Source organism: Nomascus leucogenys, chromosome 16 (genome assembly GCF_006542625.1).
Source record: "Nomascus leucogenys isolate Asia chromosome 16, Asia_NLE_v1, whole genome shotgun sequence".
NCBI lineage: Eukaryota > Metazoa > Chordata > Mammalia > Primates > Hylobatidae > Nomascus > Nomascus leucogenys.
This window is the reverse complement of record NC_044396.1, coordinates 3,283,961-3,307,395: the sequence shown is the minus strand read 5'-3', so window position 1 is coordinate 3,307,395 and position 23,435 is coordinate 3,283,961. Positions and strand designations below refer to the sequence as shown.

Below are 23,435 nucleotides of genomic sequence, written 5' to 3'. Positions count from 1 at the left end.
ACTATAAGGCCATAGTTACCAAAACAGCATAGTACTATTATAAAAATAGGCACATAGACCACTGGAACAGAATAGAGAACCCAGAAATAAACCCAAATACTTACAGCCAACTGATCTTAAACAAAGCAAACAAAAACATAAAGTGGAGAAGGGACATCCTATTCAATAAATGGTGCTGGGATAATTGGCAAGCCACATGTAGAAGAATGAAACTGGATCCTCATCTCTCATCCTATACAAAAATCAACTCAAAATGGATCAAGAACTTAAATCTAAGACCTGAAACCATACAAGTTCTAGAAGATAATATCAGAAAAACCCTTCCAGACATTAGCTTAAAGACGTCATGACCAAGAACCCAAAAGCAAATACAACAAAAACAAAGATAAATAGATGGGACTTAATTGAACTAAAAAGCTTCTGCACCGCCAAAGAAATAATCAACGGAGTAAACAGAAAACGCACAGAGTGGGAGAAATTCTTCATAATCTATACTTCTGACAAAGGACTAATATCCAGAATCTATAATACAAAGAACTCAAATCAGCAAGAAAAAAACTAACAATCCTATCAAACAGTAGGCTAAGGACATGAATAGACATTTCTCAAAAGAGGATATATGAGTGGCCAAAAAGCACATGGGAAAATGCTCAACATCACTAATGATCAGGGAAATACAAATAGAAACCACAGTGTGATACCACCTCACTCCTGCAAGAATGGACTAATATGGCCATTTTTATTTTTTTACTATAAAAAATAAAAAAATAGATGTTGGTGTGGATGTGGTGAAAAAGGAACACTTCTACACTGTTGGTGGGAATGTAAACCAGTACAGCCTCTCTGGAAAACAGTGTGGAGATTCCTTAAAGAACTGAAAGAAGATCTACCGTTTGATCCAGCAATCCTGTTACTAGGTATCTACCCAGAGGAAAAGAAGTCGTTTTATGAAAAAGATATTTGCACATAAATGTTTATAGCAGCATAATTTGCAATTGCAAAAATATGGAACCAGCCCAAATGCTCATCAATCAATGAGTAGATAAAGAAAATGTGATATATATACACCGTGGAATACTACTCGACTTTAAAAAGGAACAAAATAATGGCATTTACAGCAACCTGGACTGAATTGGAGACTATTATTCTAAGGGGAGTAACTCAGGAATGGAAAACCAAATATCATATGTTCTCACTCATATGTGGGATCTAAGCTATGAGGACGAAAAGGCATAAGAATGATATATTGGACTTTGGGGACTTGGGGGAAAGGGTGGGGGTGGCGAAGGATAAAAGACTACACATTGGGTACAGGGTACACTGCTCCAGTGATGGGTGCACCAAAATCTCAGAAATCACCATTAAATAACTTATTCATGTAACCAAACACCACCTTTTCCCCAAAAACCTATTGAAAAAAATTAAAAATTAAAAAAAAGATGCCCAAAGAAAAGCCACAAATAGGGAAATATATTTGCAATGTAATTGCCACTGATCAAAGATTAATATTCAGAATATGAAGAACATCTACAATTTAATAAATAAAAAATCAACACATCAACAGAAAAATAAGTAACAAGTATGAATACACATTTTACAGAGAGGAAACAAAAGGCCAACAGGCAGATGAAAAATACTTAAATCACCTTAGTGATCAGGGAAAAGCAAATTAAGACCATGGAGAGATACAATCCTTTTTCTTTTACAACCTTTTGATTGGCATTGATTAAGAAAGCTGACAAAACTAAGTGCTGGTGAAGTCACAGATGAAAAGAAACTCTTATACTGCAGGTATATGAGTTTTGGAAAAGTTTTCCATTATCTTAAAATCTTGAGCATTTATACAATCTAAAACCTAGAAACTCCATTTCTAGGTAAATGCCTTAGAGAAATAAGTATCATATAGCATGAAATATGAAGAACCCTTGTTAGTGTGTTCATGGACAGGGAAATGGATAAATTGTGAAATTTTTTTCTGCAGTAGAAACCTGAATGTCTTTCAACTACATACAGGCGATGGATAAAATCAGTGAAGTACAAATAGATCCCTTGTATGTAGTTGAAAGGCATTCAGATTTCTACTGTGTAAATGTACAATTGTTTTCCTGAAAAAAGGAAGCCCTGATTTGTAGAGATTGAAGATTTTCGTGGTGTGAATACGCCCACCATGGCTGATTTCAAGCAGCCGAACTGAAATGGCAGTTGGTTCTCCCACTCTGGTATAGCAAGTTGCAGCTCACCATTAAATGAGTCTTAAAAGCCTAATACTTCTTGAACGAAAGCAAGTCACAGAATGCCATTTTTATAAAGCTCCAAAAAGCAAATCTAAATAATATGTTCTTTAAGAAAACATAAGTGACTAAACTATATTTAAAGGCAGGAGTCATCTCCCACATGGTCTAGCGGTTAGGATTCCTGGTTTTCACCCAGGTGGCCCGGGGTCGACTCCCGGTGTGGGAATGCAAAGATTTTGCCACTGGGCATGGTGGCAGGCGCCTGTAGTCCCAGCTACTCAGGAGGCTGAGGCAGGAGAATGGCGTGAACCCGGAGGGCGGAGCTTGCAGTGAGCCAATTTTGTGCCACTACCCTACAGCCTGGGTGACAGAGCAAGACTCTGTCTCAAAAAAAAAAAAAAAAAAAAAAAAGACAAACACAAAATATTGGTTATTCTCAAGGGTAAGAGGAGGCTGGGTGATGGGATAAGGAAGGAGCCCACGGATGTATGAAGGTTATTGAAAATGCCCTAATTATTAAGTGGTGGGTTTGGGGTGTTTATTTTGTCTTTGTAATTTGTAATTTAAACAGATCATATATACTAATAGATGTGATACATTTTACATGTTATATTTATATAAATGTTTTACAGATGTTGTATTTTTATAAGTCAAATATTAGGTAATAAATATTAAAAAAAAATCTGCTAAGGGAACATAAACCAATGTTAATGTAGCATAATAGAAAGAAATGACTGTAGTTAATGCATACTCAAATCTATTATAGTGGTGATGACATGGCATGTTCTTATGATAGACCTTTAACCCTGACAATGAACATTAAGTAATGTGTCACTAGCAACATGGAAGCTCCAGGCTGGCCATTCATTGACTCTCGCATAGCTTCTGGAGTCAGCCTGGTGTCTGCTCATAGATATTCTTGCATGTGTACCTTCACTTATGCCATCCTTCCCTGACTAGCAATAAGGCCTTTTCCCTCCCTTCTCTGCCTATTTAGATCACCTGCTCTAAGATCATGTAAAGTCTCTCTGATGTTTTCTTTCTCTTATTTCCAAATTGTTTTCGAATGGCTTCTTCTGTGTTTGTTTCTCCTATTTCCATTGGATTATATGCTTTTTGAAGTTTTCTTATGTTACCCATCATGCCCAATACAAAATCAGGCACAAGACAGATGCTATTTAATTACTTGCCATTAATTTTTTAAATTTTATCAAAATAACTCCAACCTACCAATCTTTACCTATATATATATTTCAGCAATCTTATTTACATAATTACTGAGTATTATAAGGACTCAAATTTCCTGGGAAATTAAATAATATATCAATAATGTGTTGCAGATTATACTTTAAGCTCCTTTCTGGAAATGCCTAATCCTGCATTCTTCACATTCAATTATTAATATACCTAATCTGCAAATTCCAGAATATGAGTTTCTGATTTAGTACATTCTTTTCTACTTAAGTTAGTCAAATGACTAGATCTAATAATTGAATAGTATCCAAAAGTGCTATTGTGAGTTTATGTCAACTGTGCATCCACATTGAACTTGGCTCGGGGAGCATAAATATTTCTATAAATTGGTATAACTGTGCATAAAAAAGTCTGTTGTGACACAAGCAGCAAAAGTAAAAATAATGGCTGAAAAAAGTTGGATGTAGCTAAGCACTGCAATAAACTACAGATTTTTAGGTTCCCACCAACATGTCCAATCAACCACACAGGCTGAATTTCTAGTCCTACTCCTGCCACAGATTATTAGGTTTCTGGTAAAATTACTTCATCTTTTCATGCTTCAGTTTCTTCTTCTCTAAAATGAGGATATAAGACAAACTGTAATATTTGACAAATTTAGGGACTCATTTCCCACCCACCCATAGGTGATTTTAAATGGCTAAAAAAAATTAGTTACATTTGAAAATCACATACAAAAGAAATTGCTCTGGAATAGACAGAGCAAAATAGCTTGCATATATGTACTCACCTGTTACTGTTAATAAGTGATGCACTTAGAACACATAAACAATGGCATTTACTGCTCTAAGCATTAAACACTAAGGTTTTACTTTCATGGTGTCCTGGTCCCTACTAGCTTGTTAGATTGGTATCCTATTATTAGATTTGGGCTATTTGGCAGTATCCATTTAACTTCATAACTTTTAAAAACGGTAGTTATGTAAATTCTCAAATGTTCTGGCAGTGCTTATAGTTGTCCCTTCATACTAAGCTCAATGGGCATTACTGTATTATAGATCTTTCTGGATATGGTACCAATAACCAGGGAGAATTCAACAAAAATGAAACCAAAAAAAAATGTAAATCATACAAAGTTACTAATACTTTCTCTTTATAAATGTTCATCTTTGTTAAAAAGTTAATACTGCCCTGTAAATGTGTTCAAGTAAATTTCATGAAAGAAAGTGTCATAGAAAATATTCAACTTCTTTTAAAAGCACCTAATACAGTGCTTGGCATATAGTATTTGTTGAGTAAATGAATACACAAATATACAAATGCAATAAATGTATGAATGAAAGAATGAATACATAAATAATCAAGCAGAATGACATCTCTTAAAAACCATTAACTACTCGTGGAGAAGAGCTTGAGAACTTATTTATAGTATTTCTAACTTTAAGAAAATTACCAAATCCATGAGAAGGTGGATTTTACTGTCCTATATATGAAAATAATTTGCTGTGTAATGTAGAATAGAACATTTTAATGTTATTTATTCATTAAGTCAATAGATTACTCAAATAAGAACTTCAATACACAAACAAAACAGGAAACATACTGAGTGAATACTAAAATTATAGTAGCATTTGCTCACAGTTCTGCAGAATATAATTCAGTTTTGGAGGACTTAAATTATGCTTAATTTACATCCTAATTTAACAAATTTATTGTCACCTTTCCAATTGGGTTTTGGGAGCTAGACCTTCAAGTATTCTTTACAAGGGGACTAATAGTTTTGCATTTGGTATAATTCTCATTGTCCTTCATGATTTTATCCACTAAAACTTGCTTATTTTTAATATCTATATTCTGTTAGGAAAGGTAGTAAGTAAAATCTTTAAATCCACCTACAACTTGAGAATGATGTGTCCCTCCAGAAGTCAGGTTTACGGTGGAAGGTATTCTGTGTTCTAAAACAAAATCCACATTTACATCTACATAAACTATGTGCCCCAGAATTTAGAAACTTGTCTTCTTGAGTGTAAAATTCTGAGTTATCAGAGATAGAGAGAGCTTCATGATTCAAAAGCTCTGATTTATTATGGATTTGTGTTAAGCTTTCCATTGTCTCCCTGGTGTTTGGTGGTCATTAAGGGTTAGAAAGATTTCATGCTCTAATTCTCTTTACAGAGTATACATTTTATGCAACAGAAAAATCTGTCTCCGTATGTACATAAAGCTAAAGGAAAATACTTAGGGCTTTATATGACTCCCTCAAGTATTAATAAATATAAGAAATTAATTTTTAAATCCAGTGGTTTAAAATACCTTTCTCTTAACTGATTTTTTTTTATTTGAAAAGAAAGAGTTCAAATTCAACTAAGGAAGTCGACAGTCTTCAGGATAGATTATTTCTAGTTGCTCCATTTACCTATCCCTATCACAGAATTCTTTATAACCCATAGAAATCCTTGTTGTTCTGATGGTTGTTATAATGTCAGAAGACATATGAAAAAGGTTGCATCATTTTTTTCACATATTTGAAAGCCACTACTCACCCACCCCTCAATATTCAATTCAGGCTAAGTAATTGCAACTTCTTCCTTCATACGTTGAAATGGAAAACTGATCACCATTTAATAATATGCACCTTTCTCTGAACTTTTTTCAGAATGTTCCATTCTATCTAAAAGAGAGAGCACAAAATATTACTCAAATTGTGGAACCCCCAAAAGAAGACAATTGATAGATAAAACAAATAATTATAAAATTATAAAACAGAAAAAGGACATTAAATGAAATTATGTTCCAACAATTAGCTGGATAATATGCCAAAATATCTTGCTTTATTTGTATAACTAAGATAACTGTGGCTCTTGCACATTCCTGACATTATTGTGCCCTTCTAAATTAAAAATACTTATCATTTTTCATAAGTTGTTTTTAAGCTAAATATTATTTCACATTCTATTTTAACTCACAAACACTATGATTTTTTCAACACCCAATTCCATCATTTTATTCTTCTCACAACAGGTTTATATATCAGAGAGTTAATAAGCAATATGTGAGTATAATTTATTCATTTTTTAAAAATAAAAATAGATTCCTTGCCTGGGACTGAAGAAGCACTAATGGAGGAGGGTGACGAATTTGAGAAAGCATCTAAACTAACAGGACCTGTAAGTATATTCATTGACTTATTTTTTTTTAGTTGCTAAAACTAATTTAAATTACTAGCAGGAAAATCTAAATAAAAGATAATAAAGCCAGCTTTCTTACTGGTTAATTAGGCTGTTCTAAGTTGTTTCAACAGTTGGGGAAGAAGACTTGAACTAGATGGGAAAAGTGAAGTTCTGGTGTTATTAACTGCTTGCTTGTGCATGTGAGCACGCTAAAAGGTTATGAGCTGCCATGTTAAACTTCAGTAAGTTTAACTATACTTACCTTGGTAGTAAAACAAATCTTTTGCATATCCTGGAAGTTTATATATGACTTATGCTATTCTTAGTAGTGAAGTCCTTGTAATATGTTTGTTAAACTATATATCTTCAATACAGTATTTTGGGAGAGAACCATTAGGTTTAAGATTTTTAATGCAAGTTAAGGTTAAAAGAATAAATAGAAAAAACCTGAAATTCTATATAAATTCTAAATAAAAATTTTTTTATATAAAATATTTTTAGTTTCTATAAAAATAACTAATGCAATCGCATTATCTTAAACATAATATTTGGACTGGGTTTGTATGTGTCTATATTCTCTGTATTAATTTGCTAGGGCTGCCATAACAAAGTAGCAAAGACTGGGTAGCTTAAATAACAAAAAGTTATTTGCTCAAAGTTTTGGAGGCAGAAATCAAAGATCAAAGTGTTGGCAGGGCTGCTTGCTTCTGAGAGAGGAATGTCTTCTCCCTGCGTCTTCACAGCTTCTTCCCTTTGTACATGTCTATGTCCTAATCACTTAACACCAGTGATACATCACAAATGTCACCAGTGATATTGGATGAGGGCCTCCCTAATAACCTCCTTTAACTTAATTACCTCTTTAAAGACCTTATCTCCAAATACATTCTGAGGTACTTGGGCTAGGAATTCGACATATGAAATTTTAGGAGGACGCAGTTCAACCCATAACACTCTGTGATGAGATTACATGATTTAAAACATTATTCAGATCATAGGACTTGGTAAAAGGCACCAAGTTTTCCAATGAACTTCATAATAAAATTAATTTTTAAAATTACTGATGAAATTAATGTGTCGTTGCTCAGATGTTATTTTCCCGACCCTATTTAAAATTTTGCATTTCCCTTCTTTATTTTTTATACAGTGCTTATGATTTCTACTGTGTGATACAATTTACTTATTGTTTTACTGTCCATTTCTTTCCACTGTAATATAAGGTCTAGCAGGGCAAGAATTTTTGTACATTTTTTTCACTTCCACATTCCTAGAAGAGTACTTACACACAGTAGGCCCATAATATGAAACACACACATACATATATATGTATATTGAATGCATAGTTTAGCAATAATTCCTCACCATGAGATGAAAACTATTATATTTTCCTTTACTACAAAATGGTAAAATCTTAGAAATAAAAAAACCATGGTAACCATCCAGTTCAGCATTTCCCATCTCTTACCTTGGCATTTTCAACTGGATATTTTCACTCCTCTATTCAATGCAGAGCTATCTAACCTATAGATAAGGAAACAGAAATTCAGAGAAGCTAAGGAACTAAATCAAGGTCCTAAAGTTAAAAAACAGTGATATCAGGAGTTGGGAACCAGTCAGTTTTCCTTCTACTATACATCCTTAATATTTTTAGTGCTCTCCTGTTTCTTGTAGAAACAGTTTATTCCTGTTTGTTAGATGTTGTCTTCCATTCCTCACAAACATTGGTCCTAATTCTACTCGTGGAGTGATAGCTTAAACCTAATCCTTTTTACAATTAACTGATGTTCAGATATTAGAAGCTACCAGCATGTCCCAAATGAGACTTAACTTTTTAGGTCAAAGCATAGTCCATTCTTTTAACCAATGTTTACGTTGTGTAGTTTCAAAAAATTTCAGTACCTTGATTCTTTTTCTGAACATATCCTTGTTTGCCAAGTCCCCTGTAACATGTGAGTTATGCCATAACCAAATCTAGGGTTCCAAATAATGTTCTCACATAGAGTACAATGAAGTATGTGGTTGGAACAAATATTATTTGGTGATTATAACCTACTGTTGCATTAATTTTATTTTTTAAGAAATGTTCTGCCATTTATAAACTTTAGTATTTCTCCATAACCTCATGATGTTATGTTGTCCTTCAGGTTGTGATAATCTGTCATTCGTCACTTTTTGCAAAGGTTTATCAGCTGTGAATTCCACAAAGTCCATATTTGTCCCTCAGGCCTAAACATATACCATTAGATTCTTCTTCTAATCATTTTCTCCAATCAAGATATATCCTGTCTTTAGTATTTGGCTTCCTTAATAATACATAAAAATGCAAAGAAAGAAGAAATTAGCTTTATTTGACCGAAGTTTTCATGAGTGATTTCAAATGGCTTCTTAGAGATCTTTGCTTTTTTCCACTATGTTCACATAATGCTTCCCCAGTGTAAAAGTTTGTTATAGGTCAACTTTGTTTGTTTTTATTTACATTCATTAGATTTTGCATGAAAAATTATGCAATTCCAGTTAATATCATATTACACATTTAAATCTTTTTGAAATAAAGTGGAATAAAACAATACATGAATAAATGAATGAATGTCAGGACTCTGAAGCAGACAATTTCTAGATGGTAGCTGCTTTTATTATGAGGAAAGCATGGGTTAAAGTAAAAGTTAATTTTGTTAAAATGATGATATTTTAGATGTAGATTTCCTAAAAAATACTTCTGTAGTATTTCTTGGGATAGTATTTTTAGTAAATCAAGAAGAAAATTGTAACTTTATCTAAATATTATGAAGAATTGGAACAAAGAAACTCTTTTTCTTTATAACCGTAGGAAATACAAAATACTTCAAAGCAAATTTTGAGTCATATCCTGTACAAATATAAATATGCCACAAATGTTGAAAACCATTTAAGGTAGTTTCAACACAGGCTGTCTCTATTTGCTAACTTTCCATGTTGAATATTGTATATTAATAAGTGGGGAACAGACTCTTGGAAACTGTTTTTTCCTAGTGGCTTACCCTGTGCTTGGAATATTTCTTGAATATTTTGTGAATATTTAAGTGACGTGGAGGCAACATTTATATTTGAAGTTTTATCCTCCTCCAAATAAGCAAGTCGTTCTTCTGGAATTTCCCTCTCCCTCTCTGCTCTCTCTTTTCTGGACTGCCTCTTGGTATATATACAGCCTATGCAGGTTAAAACTGTATTTGTCAGGTAAAGCCATTTAGTAAACCAACAAAAAGACAACTGTGAAAAGAAAATACCAAACAGGCAGGTATTGATTATGACCTTTTAGCTTCATAAATATAATACATTATTTTAGATCAATGATTGATGAACACTTAATGTCAATGATTTTGGATTGCATAATTTCTATGGCTTTCTTATTTTTTTTCTGTTTTGAGACAAGCGTCTAGCTCTGTTGCCCAGGCTGAGTTCAGTGGTGCTATCACAGCTCACTGCAGCCTTGACCTTCTGGGCTCCAGCATTCCTCCCACCTCAGCACCTCAGCCTCCTGGGTAGCTGGGACTACAGATGTGCACCACCACACCCAGTAAAATTTTATTTTTTGTAGAGACAGAATCTAGCTGTGTTGCCCAGGCTGCTCTTGAACTCCTAGATTCAGGCAATCCTCCTTCCTCGGCCACCTAAAGTGCTGGGATTACAGGAATGAGCTTCCTTTATCTTAAAAAATCCATTTTGCTGTAAAAGTATTAAATAAACATATGGGTGTAAAGGGAAGATGAAGATAACTAAGAAAGACCATTGATAGTAAATATCTTACTGACTTTTTTGTTTTTTCCTTGTAAATTTTTTAAGTTATTATATTCATTAGTCAGTGATGACTAGCTCATTATAATCTGACTCTCATAAGATTTTATGTAACTGGTCATCATTTCTTACTTAAAGTAGAAAAGAAAATTAAAAAGACTTCTATAAAAAAGGTTTCCTAAAATGCCCAGGGTTTACTAAAAGTTATGCTTTTGGTATATTCTCCTCCTGGAGAGTTTTATCTACTTGGGGAAATACATAAATTTGACTAGGATGATATCACATATTTGTACAGCACTTTTTAATTATTAAGTGCTTCACATATTTTATACCAATGGTGTCTGAATTTTGTCATTTCTGTGGCTTATCTCTTTATCCTGACCACTTTGCTGTGAAGTAGTGCTTACTCAGCTTCAGATGAGCATACTGAGCTTCCAAAAGATCTTGTGATTTGTCCCAGGTCACACAGACAGGGCAGGACAAAAACTCATGGTTCCCAGTGCCCAAACTGTCTTTCATAGAACTTGTTGGGATCCATACAATTGGCACTTATTTGCAAATTTGTATTTAGGCACGGAATCACTGTTAACACCTGTAATGAAAAGGGGATAAGTATTAGGCTATTATCAGTAGCCAATATCTTTTTTTATTTTTCATTTTATTTTATTTTTTTTTAAGATGGAGTCTCACTCTGTCACCCAAGCTGGAGTGCAGTGGTGTGATCTCAGCTCACTGCAGCCTCTGCCTCCTGGGTTCAAGCAATTCTCGTGGCTCTGGCTCCCTAGTATCTGGGATTACAGGTGCACGCCACCACACCCAGCTAATTTTTGTATTTTTAGTAGAGATGAGGTTTCACCGTGTTGGTCAGGCTGGCCTTAAACTCCCAGCCTCAAGTGATCTGCCCACCTCAGCCTCCCAAAGTGCTGAGATTACAGGCGTGAGCCACCATGTCTGGGCACCAATATCAAAGGTAGAATTATTCGCTGGATTAAGTACATAGTGAAAAGCAACAGTTTGAGGGGACTGGATCAGAACAGGTAGTTTTTCATGAGAGAAAGGGATCCGTACATTTCAGCGTAAGAGATAAGCCTTGCTCAGGTTTTTCGGAATTGGAGGACTCTGAGAAACCACAGCAGTATGAAAAGAGGTCCTGGGATGGGGAAACTACTGAGAAAGAAAGCAAAAGGGAAAAATGTATATGTCTAAGGAAAAAATATCTGTGACAAGCTTAATCCAAAAGTTAGAGACTCTGGTAATTCTGGAATTATCTTGATAAAGTATCTGCTGAGCTAGATTGGAGGTAAATTTGATTATTTTTAATCTTGCCAGATGTTGTATTAGTTCATTTTCACGCTGCTGATAAAAACATACCCAAGGCTAGGAAGAAAAAGAGGTTTAATTGGACTTACAGCTCCACATGGGTGGGGAGAGCTCAGAATCATGGCGGGAGGTGAAAGACACTTCTTACATGGCAGCAGAGAGAGAAAATGAGGAAGAAGCAAAAGCGGAAACCCCTGATAAACCCATCAGATCTCATGAGACTTGTTCACTATCACGAGAATGGCACAGTAAAGATTGGCCCCCATCATCACACCTTCCCAGCAGTCCCCCAAAGTCTTAACTAATTTCAGCAATCATCCAATGGTCCACAGTCCAAAGTCTCATCTGAGACAAAGCAAGTCCTTTCTGTCTATGAGCCTGTAAAAGCAAAAGCAAGCTAGTTACTTCCTAGATACAATGGGGGTACAGGTATTGGGTAAATACAGCTATTCCAAATGGGAGAAATTGGTCAAAACAAAGGGGTTACAGGGCCCATGCAAGTCCAAAATCCAGCGGGGCAATCAAATTTTAAAATTCCAAAATGATCTCCTTTGACTCCAGGTCTCACATCCAAGTCACACTGATGCAAGAGGTGGGTTCCCATGGTCTTGGGCAGTTCCACCCCTATGGCTTTGCAGGGTACATCCTCTCTCCTGGCTGCTTTCATGGGCTGGTGTTGAGTGGCTGTGGCTTTTCCAGGAGCATGGCACAAGCTGTCAGTGGATCTACCATTCTGGGATCTGGAGGACCGTGGCCCTCTTCTCACAGCTTCACTATGTGGTGCCCCAGTAGGGACTCTGTGTGGGGGCTCCACCCCCACATTTCCCTTCTGCACTGCCCTAGCAGAGGTTCTCCATGCAGGCCCTGCTCCTGCAGCAAGCTTTTGCCTAGGCATCCAGGCGTTTCCACATATCTTCTGAAATCTAGGCAGAAGTTCCCAAACTTCAATTCTTGACTTCTGTGCACCCACGTGCTCAACACCACAAAGCTGCAAAGGCTTGGGGCTTCCACCCTCTGAAGCTACAGCCTGAGCTGTACGTCAGCCCCTTTCAGCCATGGCTGGAGCAGGTGGGACACAGGGCACCAAGTCCCTAAGCTGCACACAGCGTAGGGACCCTGGGCCCAGCCCATCCTCCTGGGCCTCTGGGGCCTGTGATGGGAGGGGCTGCCAGGAAGTTCTCTGACATAGCCTGGAGACATTTTATCTTGAGGATTAACATTAGGATCCTTGCTACTTATGCAAATTTCTGCAGTCAACTTGAATTTCTCCCCAGAAAATGGGTTTTTGTTTTCTATCACATAGTCAGGCTACAAAATTTTCCAAACTTTTATGCTCTGCTTCTCTTATAAAACTGAATGACTTTAACAGCACCGAGGTTACATCTTGAATGCTTTGCTCCTTTGAAATTTCCTCCTCCAGATACCCTAAATCATCTCTCCCAAGTTCAAAGTACCACAAATCTCTAGGGCAGAAACAAAATGCTGCCAGTCTCTTAGCTAAAGCATAACAAGAGTCACCTTTGCTCCAGTTCCCAACGAGTTCCTCTTCTCCATCTGAGACCATCTCAGACTGAATTTTATTTTCCATGTTGCTATCAGCATTTTGGGCAAAGCCATTCAACAAGTGTCTAGGAAGTTCCAAACTTTCCCACATTTTCCTGTCTTCTTCTGAGCCCTTCAGACTGTTCCAACCTCTGCCTGCTACCCAGTTCCAAAGTCGCTTCCACATTTTCAGGTATCTTTTCAGCAATGCCCCACTCTACTGGTACCAATTTACTGTATCAGTCTGTTTTCATGCTGCTGATAAAAACATAACCAAGGCTGGGAACAGAATGATAGCAGGCAGTGAAAGGCACTTCTTACATGGCAGTAGCAAGAGAAAACAAGGAAGAAGCAAAAGTGGAAACCTCTGATAAACCCATCAGATCTCATGAGACTTATTCACTGTCACAAGGATAGCATGGGAAACACCAGCCCCCATGTTTCAATAACCACCCCCTGGATCTCTCCAACAACGTGTGGGAATTCTGAGAGATACAATTCAAGTTGAGATTTCAGTGGGGACATTGCCAAACCATATCACTGTGTTTTGTTGATTAGTATATGCAACATTCTGTTTATTGTTGCTGTAGGAACAAATGAATGGCTTTTACCCTTTTCACACTTCCTGATTCTTTCTACTTCTACTCACAAGTAGTGAAGTTTGGATCTGATTGTGTGACATTGAAATTTCTCACATATGCCATATTTCCCAAGGTCCCATGGATAGAAACTTAAAAAATAATGAATTTGGATAAGATGCAAATATACTCTTTTCACAACTATAATTGGAAAACATGAAGATGAAGCATCTACGCATATGTCTTCTCTAACACATACAACTGATGTATAATTTCAGAAAGATTGGACAGCAAGAGCATTGCTCCTAAATGAATTTCTTTTTACTAGAAAGAATTAGATGAATTGCTTTTTGTTAATTTTTAATTTTTTTATTTGGCAAATGCAGTACATAAGTCATCAGAGTCCCTCCTGTATTTCTATTCACTGACTGAATGTTAATTAGCAGAGTGGAATCCTCTTATAATAAGTCCTAGATACTTTTGGGAATTATGTTAAAAGAGGAATTCAATTATACACAATAAACATTGCCTGCTAAGACTTAAAGAAACTTTGGCAATCTGCTGAAGTCATATGACATTTCTCAATATGCAAGTTGCACAAATGCCTTTTATTTCTTTTCTCCAGAAACATACATACTACTTTCAGGCCAAATACCGTGTCTTCTTGGAGATTCATTCCTCTATTGCATTTCTTCTTTTCCAGATCTTTACCTCTTCTGTTGTAAGGCATGCATAAAAAGATCTATACATTTGATTCCAGGTGAGATTTGTCAAAAATAATTTTTAAAAATCTATACATTTGAAAGAAACAAAATTATAAAATCATCACTTAGGCTTGACAGGAAGCATAAAAAATTGTACTCATATAATTCCTGTATAAAATATGGGTGAGGAATAGTTCTTTAGTGGACCTTTACATTATGTATTTAACTATACATACTCCTGCTTTATATCTTCTTTCTTATTAATATTGCTATGCTGTACACACAACCCTGCCCACAGAAACATTTTGTCTCTTTCATCATACTCACAACTTAACATTTTAAATGTTTCCAATAAAACATGTTCCAGATTATTTTTCATACTCAAGTATAATTTTATGGTACATAAATTGTTGCACATATTTTAGAGGGTTTGTGATTTTATGTAAATTGATTTAAATAGTTGAGCAATAGAAGCAAAGTTGAGTGAATGAATTAATGAACAACTTGCAATTTTTCTTGCATTGTACATCTATAATGGAAAACTAGGCACAGAGCTAGCATTTATGGAATTAAGATTAAACATATTTCAACTTGTACTCTTGCAAAATGAAAAAGAAATGAATGTTCATTATAATCTCACCAAATAGAAGCAATAAATTATGATGAATTTTGTCCCTTGAAAGATAGTTTTGGCAAATTGCTGGCGGCTAATTGTAGCAATGAAATTTATGTTAAAGAACAGTGACTAGTACCTATTTTGCTCAATCCTAAAGGTTTTTGCTATTTCTTTTTCCTTCTGGCCTGTGGAATTTCACTTGGCTTTTATGACTCATCGGCTAAGATGCCAATAAAGCTGCTCAAAATTAAGTGCTATAGTAGGCAAGTTATCTAACCAAATTTTGGGATCTGGTGGGATTTTTCCTTTTGACATTTCAGGTCTGTTGATTTCTGACATATTAAAGATGAAAATATTTGCCCAGACCTATGCAAATATTATTTTTTAAAACATCTATGAGTTTGAAAATGTAACTTCTAAATGTTACATTTGCATAGGGAAAAAATGGCCTGAAATGATAAAGTGTGACATAATAAATGTTTAAACATTGATTATGGTTTTGGTAATTAATTCAATCCCTTTACATAATTTTACTGTTTCTCCATTAATAAAAGTATGACATTGTTTTGTGGTATCAGTTAAATTCTGCCTTTAATTTTTAAAATAATGGGAAGGGAGTGTGGTCTAATATACATTGATGCAGAACAAGTATAATTAATTTCTAGGTAAATAATACCCAAAGAGATTTATGACATCTCATGAGATGTCATACATGAGATCCCAGTCATGAGTCTCTTAGTTCTGAACATGATGAGCAAAAAGGAAACTATATTTTTACATTTTCAGTATTTTGAAGTTATTGCTAATTCTTTATTAAAGTGATTGTCACCTGCTGCAAATTTCGTTAGATTGCAGTAGACATGGGCTGAAGAGAAAAAAAGTAATATGGATTATGTTTGTGTTTTGAGGTAAAGCCTAATAGCTCTGACTATGACTTGTGCAGGATGTGTGCTGGGAAACACATTAATACCCAATCCCTTGTGGAAATGGAAAAACTTTAAATTACCCACAAGAGAGTTTCCTTTACATGTTCCTCTCCTTCTTCAGCTACGAAAACTACATAGATTACATAAAATGGTGGATTTTGAGTGCTTCCCTACAGAAGCTTACACATTTGCAGGGTTCTTTTTTACCCTTTATCCACATTCATCTAATCAAGATCATATTTCTGCTTATTGTAAAAAGTGACCATATTTGTGTTCTGAATCTGAAAAGTGTGCTGACCCAAACTGAAAAAATATTTTATATTCCTGATATTATGTTGACCTAATATGTATATTAAAAGAACATTTGGAAAATGATTATGTTTATATGTTTATATTGAAAGGATGTTGACTGTTAGGTTATATTGAATGAAAATTCCTTTTTCAGAAATTAAACTCTTTTTAAAATTGAATATAAAAAGCCTTACATTCTGCTTTTCTTTACATCATAAGCATATTCTTTTTTCCCACTATGGTTTTGTTTTTCTGAAAGTTAAAAAAAATTTACATCTATCTTACAAGCTAAATGCAATAAGCATATTCTTACATAAAACTTCTCTGTTAGTCTAATTCTAATGGCTGTGCATTATTGCAGCCTTATCTGTTTTAGTACCAATTAGACCAAGTAGCTTCTTATTATTCACCTTTTAAAAGTTTAAGACTTTAATTTTGGTGTTAAATCGTAACATAGAGTTGCCATACGTGATTTAATGTTAGGCTTTTAGGTTGGATATTCCCAAATAGTTTGTCCCAGGCTACTGATCATTGGGATTGGTGACAGATATGCTGGGACCTTGGCGTTCCAGTCCTTCTGGTAACTGGTTGAACTTTCATTCCGTGCAAGCAGCCTATTCTGGGTTCTCTGTGTACTGTACAAATATTATTATTTCCTTTATTTGTTTTGATGTGAAGGTGTTGGGACACACTGGTTTAGATTGCTTCTGAGATTTGAGGCTTGAAAGTAATGCTTTGGAGAACAAAAATCACAGTCAGTGTCTCAATGTTTTCCTCAGGCTGAAGTCCTTAAAGGGTTAAAGTATACGAACAATCTTAAAGTTCTTAATACATTCCAGAGGAAGGCCATTCGGCATATTTACCAGGAACCTCCTAAACTCTTGCCAGAATTAAGTATTCTCTTAAAATCTATAAATGAAAAGTAAAAATCCCACAAAATTGTTTCATCATGTTGATAAATATAAAATGAAATTTTTTGTCCTTGAAGTTGGATTTCCTGCTTTACCAGTGAATTTCTTTAATCACTAATAAATAATTTTTACATATATTTGTTAGACTTTTTAATGTTTTTTTGTGCTCCTGGCCATATTTCTTTCAGAGAGCTTATTTTCCTATTGACTTGTTGGTATTTATCATGTATTAAAAATAATGACTTGTATCATTTCATATTGTGGCAAATAATTTTTAGCAATTTTTCTCTTGTCTTTTAATGTTATAATAGCTTTTTTATTATAGAGAAGCTATATTTTTATCTTTCCAATTTCTTCCATTCATTTTATACAGTTTTTTCTCTCCAATATTAGACAAATATTACCTAAAAGTTCTTCACATTTTCCTCTTGGAATTCTTCAATCAATTGCGAGTTTATTTTGGTGGCTATTGTGAGGCAAGTGTTTAACAATGTATTTCCAAATAAAATTTGTTAGAGGCTGGGTGTGTAATCCCAGCACTTGGGGATGCCGAGGCAGACGGATCACCTGAGGTCAGGAGTTTGCGACCAGCCTGGCTAATATGGCAAAACCCCATCTCTACTAAAAATACAAAAAATTAGCTGGGCATGGTGGCAGGCACCTGTAACCCCAGTTACTTGGGAGGCTGAGACAGGAGAACTGTTTGAACCTTGGAGGCGGAGGTTGCAGTGAGCTGAGATCATGCCACTGTGCTCCAGCCTGGGCAACAGAGTGAGACTCTGTCTCAACAAAAAAAAAGAAACAATTTATTAGTGTCATTTGTTTTTGATAATTCATCCCTTCTTTATTAATTTGAACTTTTTCTTTTCATCTTAGTTACTGTGTATAATATTGTCACAGCTAATATTTATTAAATCTTTAATTTTTACCAGGCATTGTACAAACATCCCATTTTGTTTGCGAGCAGATTGTAATTATTAACCAACTTATACATGAGAAAAGTAAGATTGAGGAAGATGTAATAGATTGCTTTAAATCTCTCAGTTTGTAAGCCTGGGGAGCCAGGATTGTACCTACTCCACGTCCGCCAAATGTAGGCTGCACTAAGTTAACCATTATCATCTAGGCAATGGAGAGTTAGCCTCCATTAACTTATATGTTATTTCTGTTTTAGTTATTGTAGTTTTACATGTTTAAAGTAGATAAAGTCCTTCCTTTTGTTCTTCTTTTGCAAAATCAAAGAGTTTAACCATCATACAATAACTAGCTGTTCTAAAGCATGCCTTCTTATATGATTTTTTTTTTTAAGAGCAGATTTAGCATTTCAATATTTCAAGAAAAGCTTGGGAGACCTTTTCCCAGAATACAAAAAACTATTCATCAGCTTCTAGAGATTATTTAGTTTGCTTACACAGAAAGTATTTCATCTAGAGATTTTTATAAAGTTTCTTAAAGAAAGCTTAAATCATATTCACAAGAATCTTATAAATTAGAAGACAGAATTGAAATCTTAACTTCCAGTTATTTTGTTCAGAATATTGGGACATCTAGTTTCAGAAATAACCAAACTTCTTGGGAAAAAAGGAAGCTGAGTAATCTGTAAGTAAGTAAGTAAATATCTCTCCACAATGTCACAACTACAAAAAAGTATTTGTATTTCTCAAGAATTGTGAATCAGATGTCTGTATTTATTTTACTTAAATCAGAATTTCTGAAACTTGTCATTTCCTTTTTAAGTTTCACTAGTGGTTTTTTATGTTTATCAAGAAAGTATTTGCATTCCAGTAGTGAGAATACAAGCATACTTTAAAAAAGAAATTTCTGGAAAGATCACCTAATCGAAGAAGAAATATAAAGGGTTCATTAGCGAAGGAGACAAACTTCAAATGATATCAAGAAAAGGTAATCAAGAACTAGTAGACGCCTGTACTTGGAGATCACAAAAGTTGAGAAATGGCCATGTAGAGTCTGTTGTTCCAGGAGAAAGTGACAAGAATATCTCAGCCTGAAGAACCTGCAGCCTAAGGACAGTCAAATGCAAGCAGACAGTAGGGAGACCTTGGAAGTGGAAGTCATTAACCTCTGCCACGGGTGCATTTCCTGACACCTGTGTGTTCCTGTGGCCTCACCACTTGAGGCCAAATCAGTGATCAACGTGGGGAAATCAATAATACTTTGGTGGATTTGCCTCACTAGACTGCATTCCTGGGAGATGACAATATGAATGAACATGCTCGATTCAAATTTTGCTTGCAGTCTTTTCTATTCCCAACACAACTTCCACCTCCAGACCCCTTTCGGTTTCCATTCCTGTCTTCTGGCCGGTGCCCCACCTCATTGTCATTATTGTAGAAACTTCTTCCTACAGGATATCACCACTGTTTCTCCTAGTTAATAACCTAGGAAGCTGCACACCATCCTTCATCCCTCCTTCTGCTCCCAGCCTGGGTTAAGGTGGTCACACTCATCATGTTAACATCTCTGCTGCACTGTTATTTGTCCACATGACTGTCCAACCCAGGAGTTCCCATCTGGTGGGTAGTGGGATACCTGCCACTCTGGGTGGCCAGACCTTTCTTGAGATTTACTGCTGTAGATATTGATAGAGATACAGGTGGGGAAACTAATTATGAATGGCCCACAGCTCTCCTAGACTATATACTTCCCCTGAAAGAGCAGGAACTCTGCTATAATCACATGAAATAATTGAAATTAAGGCCTTACTTACATTAACTTATTTAAAATTATACAACCCCTTTGTGAGGTAAGTTTATCTTAATTTTTAGATGGAAAAACTAAGTTTTAGAGAAGGTAAGTAACTACAGTTAATGGTGTAGGTATGATTGGAACCTATCTGTCACACTCCAAAGCCCTGGTGGCCCACCTTGGGGCACTAATGGGATTCAAATGATCACTTTCCCACTAGTTTCTGGAGGCCAGGGAGTATGTACCTGGACTTCAGGGAGCAGTTTCAATGGTATCTGTCTTATACACAAGATTTATGTGTAAGGTTTGCTTTGAACATGAGAATTGCCCTGCTGTAAACAAACTTTGAAATTACCCATTCAAACTGCTCTGAAATCTCAGTGTTTACCCTATTTTCTTATGGAGCATTAACAATAACACATAGCTGTCTGCTCCTTTTGCATCATGTGAATGTTTTGTCTTTTTTAGTAAGCATCTTTGGGGCTTAATGATTTAGAGAATTATAAAAGTATTTTCTTTGCAAAGACATTTATATTGGAGATGTTGAATGCCTTTAAGGGCCTAAAAATCATGTTTGCTTTGGTCAAGTAACAAAACATTTACTTATGTTAAATAATGTCATTAAACTTTTTCAAGACTCATAAAATTAGATATAGGAGGCCACAGTTATAATTTTTTATACTTTAAATGATTTGCAAGTGTGTCTAACTTGAGAAAAGAAAAAACATAAATCCAATGTCATTAATAAATAAAAATTGTCAGAAATTTATGAGAAAGTGTTTTACACTCAGGAGTGAACCCTAGCCAATTCTATCACTTATTCTTTTAATGAACATTAAATCTTAACTACATTAGTCCTAATCCAAATTTGTAAAACACCAAATTTCCTCTTTCCCCCTTTTTGTGAAACTGCCCAATTTAAATTCTGTCTTTGAAGGCTGATTCTAAAGAATGTAGTTAGCTCGTGACTTTAGGTTAAACAACATCCCAGTAACATTTCAGAAAGCCTCCTTATTCCACTGTTGACTGGTTTCCTGCTAGACAACAGAAAGCTGATGTTCTACATTTCTTAGACCAATGGCTTTTTCATAGAGCTGTTGACATAAAAGGAAAGCAAAGAAACTTAATAAATCATGTTTTGTATGTTACAAGTTAAAGCATAACATACTCATTTTATCTGTGGTTTTAAGCCTTTGCTCAGCCATGATGTGCAAATGTCAAATAGTCGACTTTTGATGTGTTTTCATGCTGTCAGTAAAATAGACTGTAGCAAGGCAAACTGTCCAGGTCTGTGGCTGGTTTTCAAAAATCAATAACTAACATTTGTAAGTGCATTGCTAAAATGCTTTTTATTATTTCAACAAACCTAGAAGTTAGTATTATTATCATCTCCATTTTAAAGATGTGAAATGAAGCACAGAGGGAATGGCACTCCCAATCATATAGAACTAGAATTCCTTTAGGTTTACTCTGAATGTCCTTTAGAATTTTAGCAAATAGGTGGCAGTGTAGCTTGCAAAATCTTCAATCAAATTATTTTACCCTTGTTTGATATGAGTTCAGAGAGTTCCATGATGTAGATTCTGTGATTTATCAACACTAGAATATATTTATAATAAATCAATATAATACAATAAAATGAAACATAATTTTTATCAAACAAGTCATGTTCATCTCAAGATATTCAGTACCTAGCCCAGTGCCAAGAAGAAGAGATACTCAATAAATGCTTGGTAGATTGAACTGAAGGAGGAAAAATCACCCTGAGAACTTTTAGGTGTCCTTTTATTCATTGGCCACTTTTTCCAAATGGTTAGTGTCATAAGTAGAATATAATGGTATACTTCAAATGTCACACTGTAGTTCTTTTAACTGCACTTAAAGAGGGAGGTCCTGTGTCTTAGGTACCTCCCATGCATCCAATTATTAGGCTGAGGTCATTGGATAATGTGGATCTGAGTAATTTTCATTTTTTGACCTTTAATCTCTTTAGAAATTTAACTTTTTATCTAACTAAATAAGAGTAGCTCCAAATTAAATGTTTGAGTATGCTATAATATTATTATCATCATTGTGGCCATAGTGTCAGTACCACTATACGTAATAGGATTTAGTTTAACTCAGGATGGCTTTGGAAACTATAAGGTCTTAGTATCTCCAAGGCATGTCTAAAACATGCTTCTAGAACACGGTTGGAAAGCTCTGCCTAAGGCAGTATGCCCTTAAAACTCTTAGCTTAAATTCTTATTTGATGGAAAATAAATTGCTCCATATCTTTAACTTCTTTGTCCATTGCTGCTTCCATTTTCTGTCCTTAATAGAAACCTTTTTCCCAGGCATTTATCACTTGTTCTTTTATGCAAATATTCATTACTTTTTCATGCCACAGTTATGAGAGGCAGTATTGTTTATCATAGCTCTCCACTGCAACTTCCTGATCATTCATTTTCATCTCTAAATAAAAATCCTTTGGTAACAGGCTAAATGCCTCAATTAAAAGGCACAGAATGGTCAGCTGAATAAAGAACCAAGGCCCATTGGTATGCTGTCTTGAAGAGACCCATCTCATATGCAGTGCCACCCATACACTCAAAATAAAGGCATGGAGAAAAATCTAACAACCAAATGGAAAACAGAAAAAAGCAGGGGTAGCAATCTTACTTTCAGACAAAACAAACTTTAAATCAACAAAGATTAAAAAAAAAAAAAGGCAAAGAAAGGCATTACATAATGGTAAAGAGTTCAATTCAAGAAGACTTAAATATCCTAAATATACATGCACCTAACATAGGAGCAGCCACATTCATAAAGCAAGTTCTGAGAGACCTTCAAAGCAACTTAGACTTCCACACAATAATAGTGGGAGACCTCAACATTGCACTGACAGTTGTAAACAGATCATCGAAGCAGAAAATTAACAAAGATATTTAGGACCTGAACTCAGCACTGGATCAAATGGACCTGACAGACACTTACAATACTCTCCATCCCAAAACAACAGAATATACATTCTTCTTATTGCCACATGGCACATACTTTAACATTGATCACATAATCAGAAATAAAACACTGCTCAGCAAATGCAAAAGAGCAGAAATCATAAAAACCAGTTTCTTGGACCATAGCACAACCAATTTAGAAATCCAAACTAAGAAATTCAATCAAAACCATAAAATTACTTGGAAATTGAATAACCTGCTCCAGAATGACTTTTGGGTAAATAATGAAATTAAGGCAGAAATCAAGAAGTTTTTGGAAACTAATGAGAACAAAGATAAAATGTTCCAGAATTTCTGGGACACAGCTAAGGCAGTGTTAAGAGGGAAATCATACCACTAAATGCCCACATTGAAAAGTTAGAAAGATCTCAATTTAGCAACCTAACCTTGCAAATAGAAGAACTAGAGAACCAAGAGAAAACCAACCCCAAAGCTAGCAGAAGACAAGAAATAAGAAAAATCAGAGGAAAGAA

The 23,435-nt window shown here is 35.1% G+C and overlaps 1 protein-coding gene and 1 non-coding gene across 6 annotated transcripts in view; both read left to right on the top strand.

Moving 5' to 3' along the window:
• Positions 1–23,435, top strand: part of C16H8orf34 (chromosome 16 C8orf34 homolog) — a 454,294-nt gene that overhangs the window by 349,570 nt on the left and 81,289 nt on the right. For all 5 annotated transcript variants that reach the window (XM_030795298.1, XM_030795297.1, XM_030795295.1 and 2 more), the window contains one exon: positions 6,519–6,595. In XM_030795298.1, the coding sequence (XP_030651158.1) occupies positions 6,519–6,595 (77 nt within the window). The remainder of the gene's footprint in view (positions 1–6,518; positions 6,596–23,435) is intronic.
• TRNAE-UUC lies at positions 2,389–2,460 on the top strand. Its single transcript has one exon. It is a non-coding gene; the product is annotated as a tRNA-Glu (tRNA).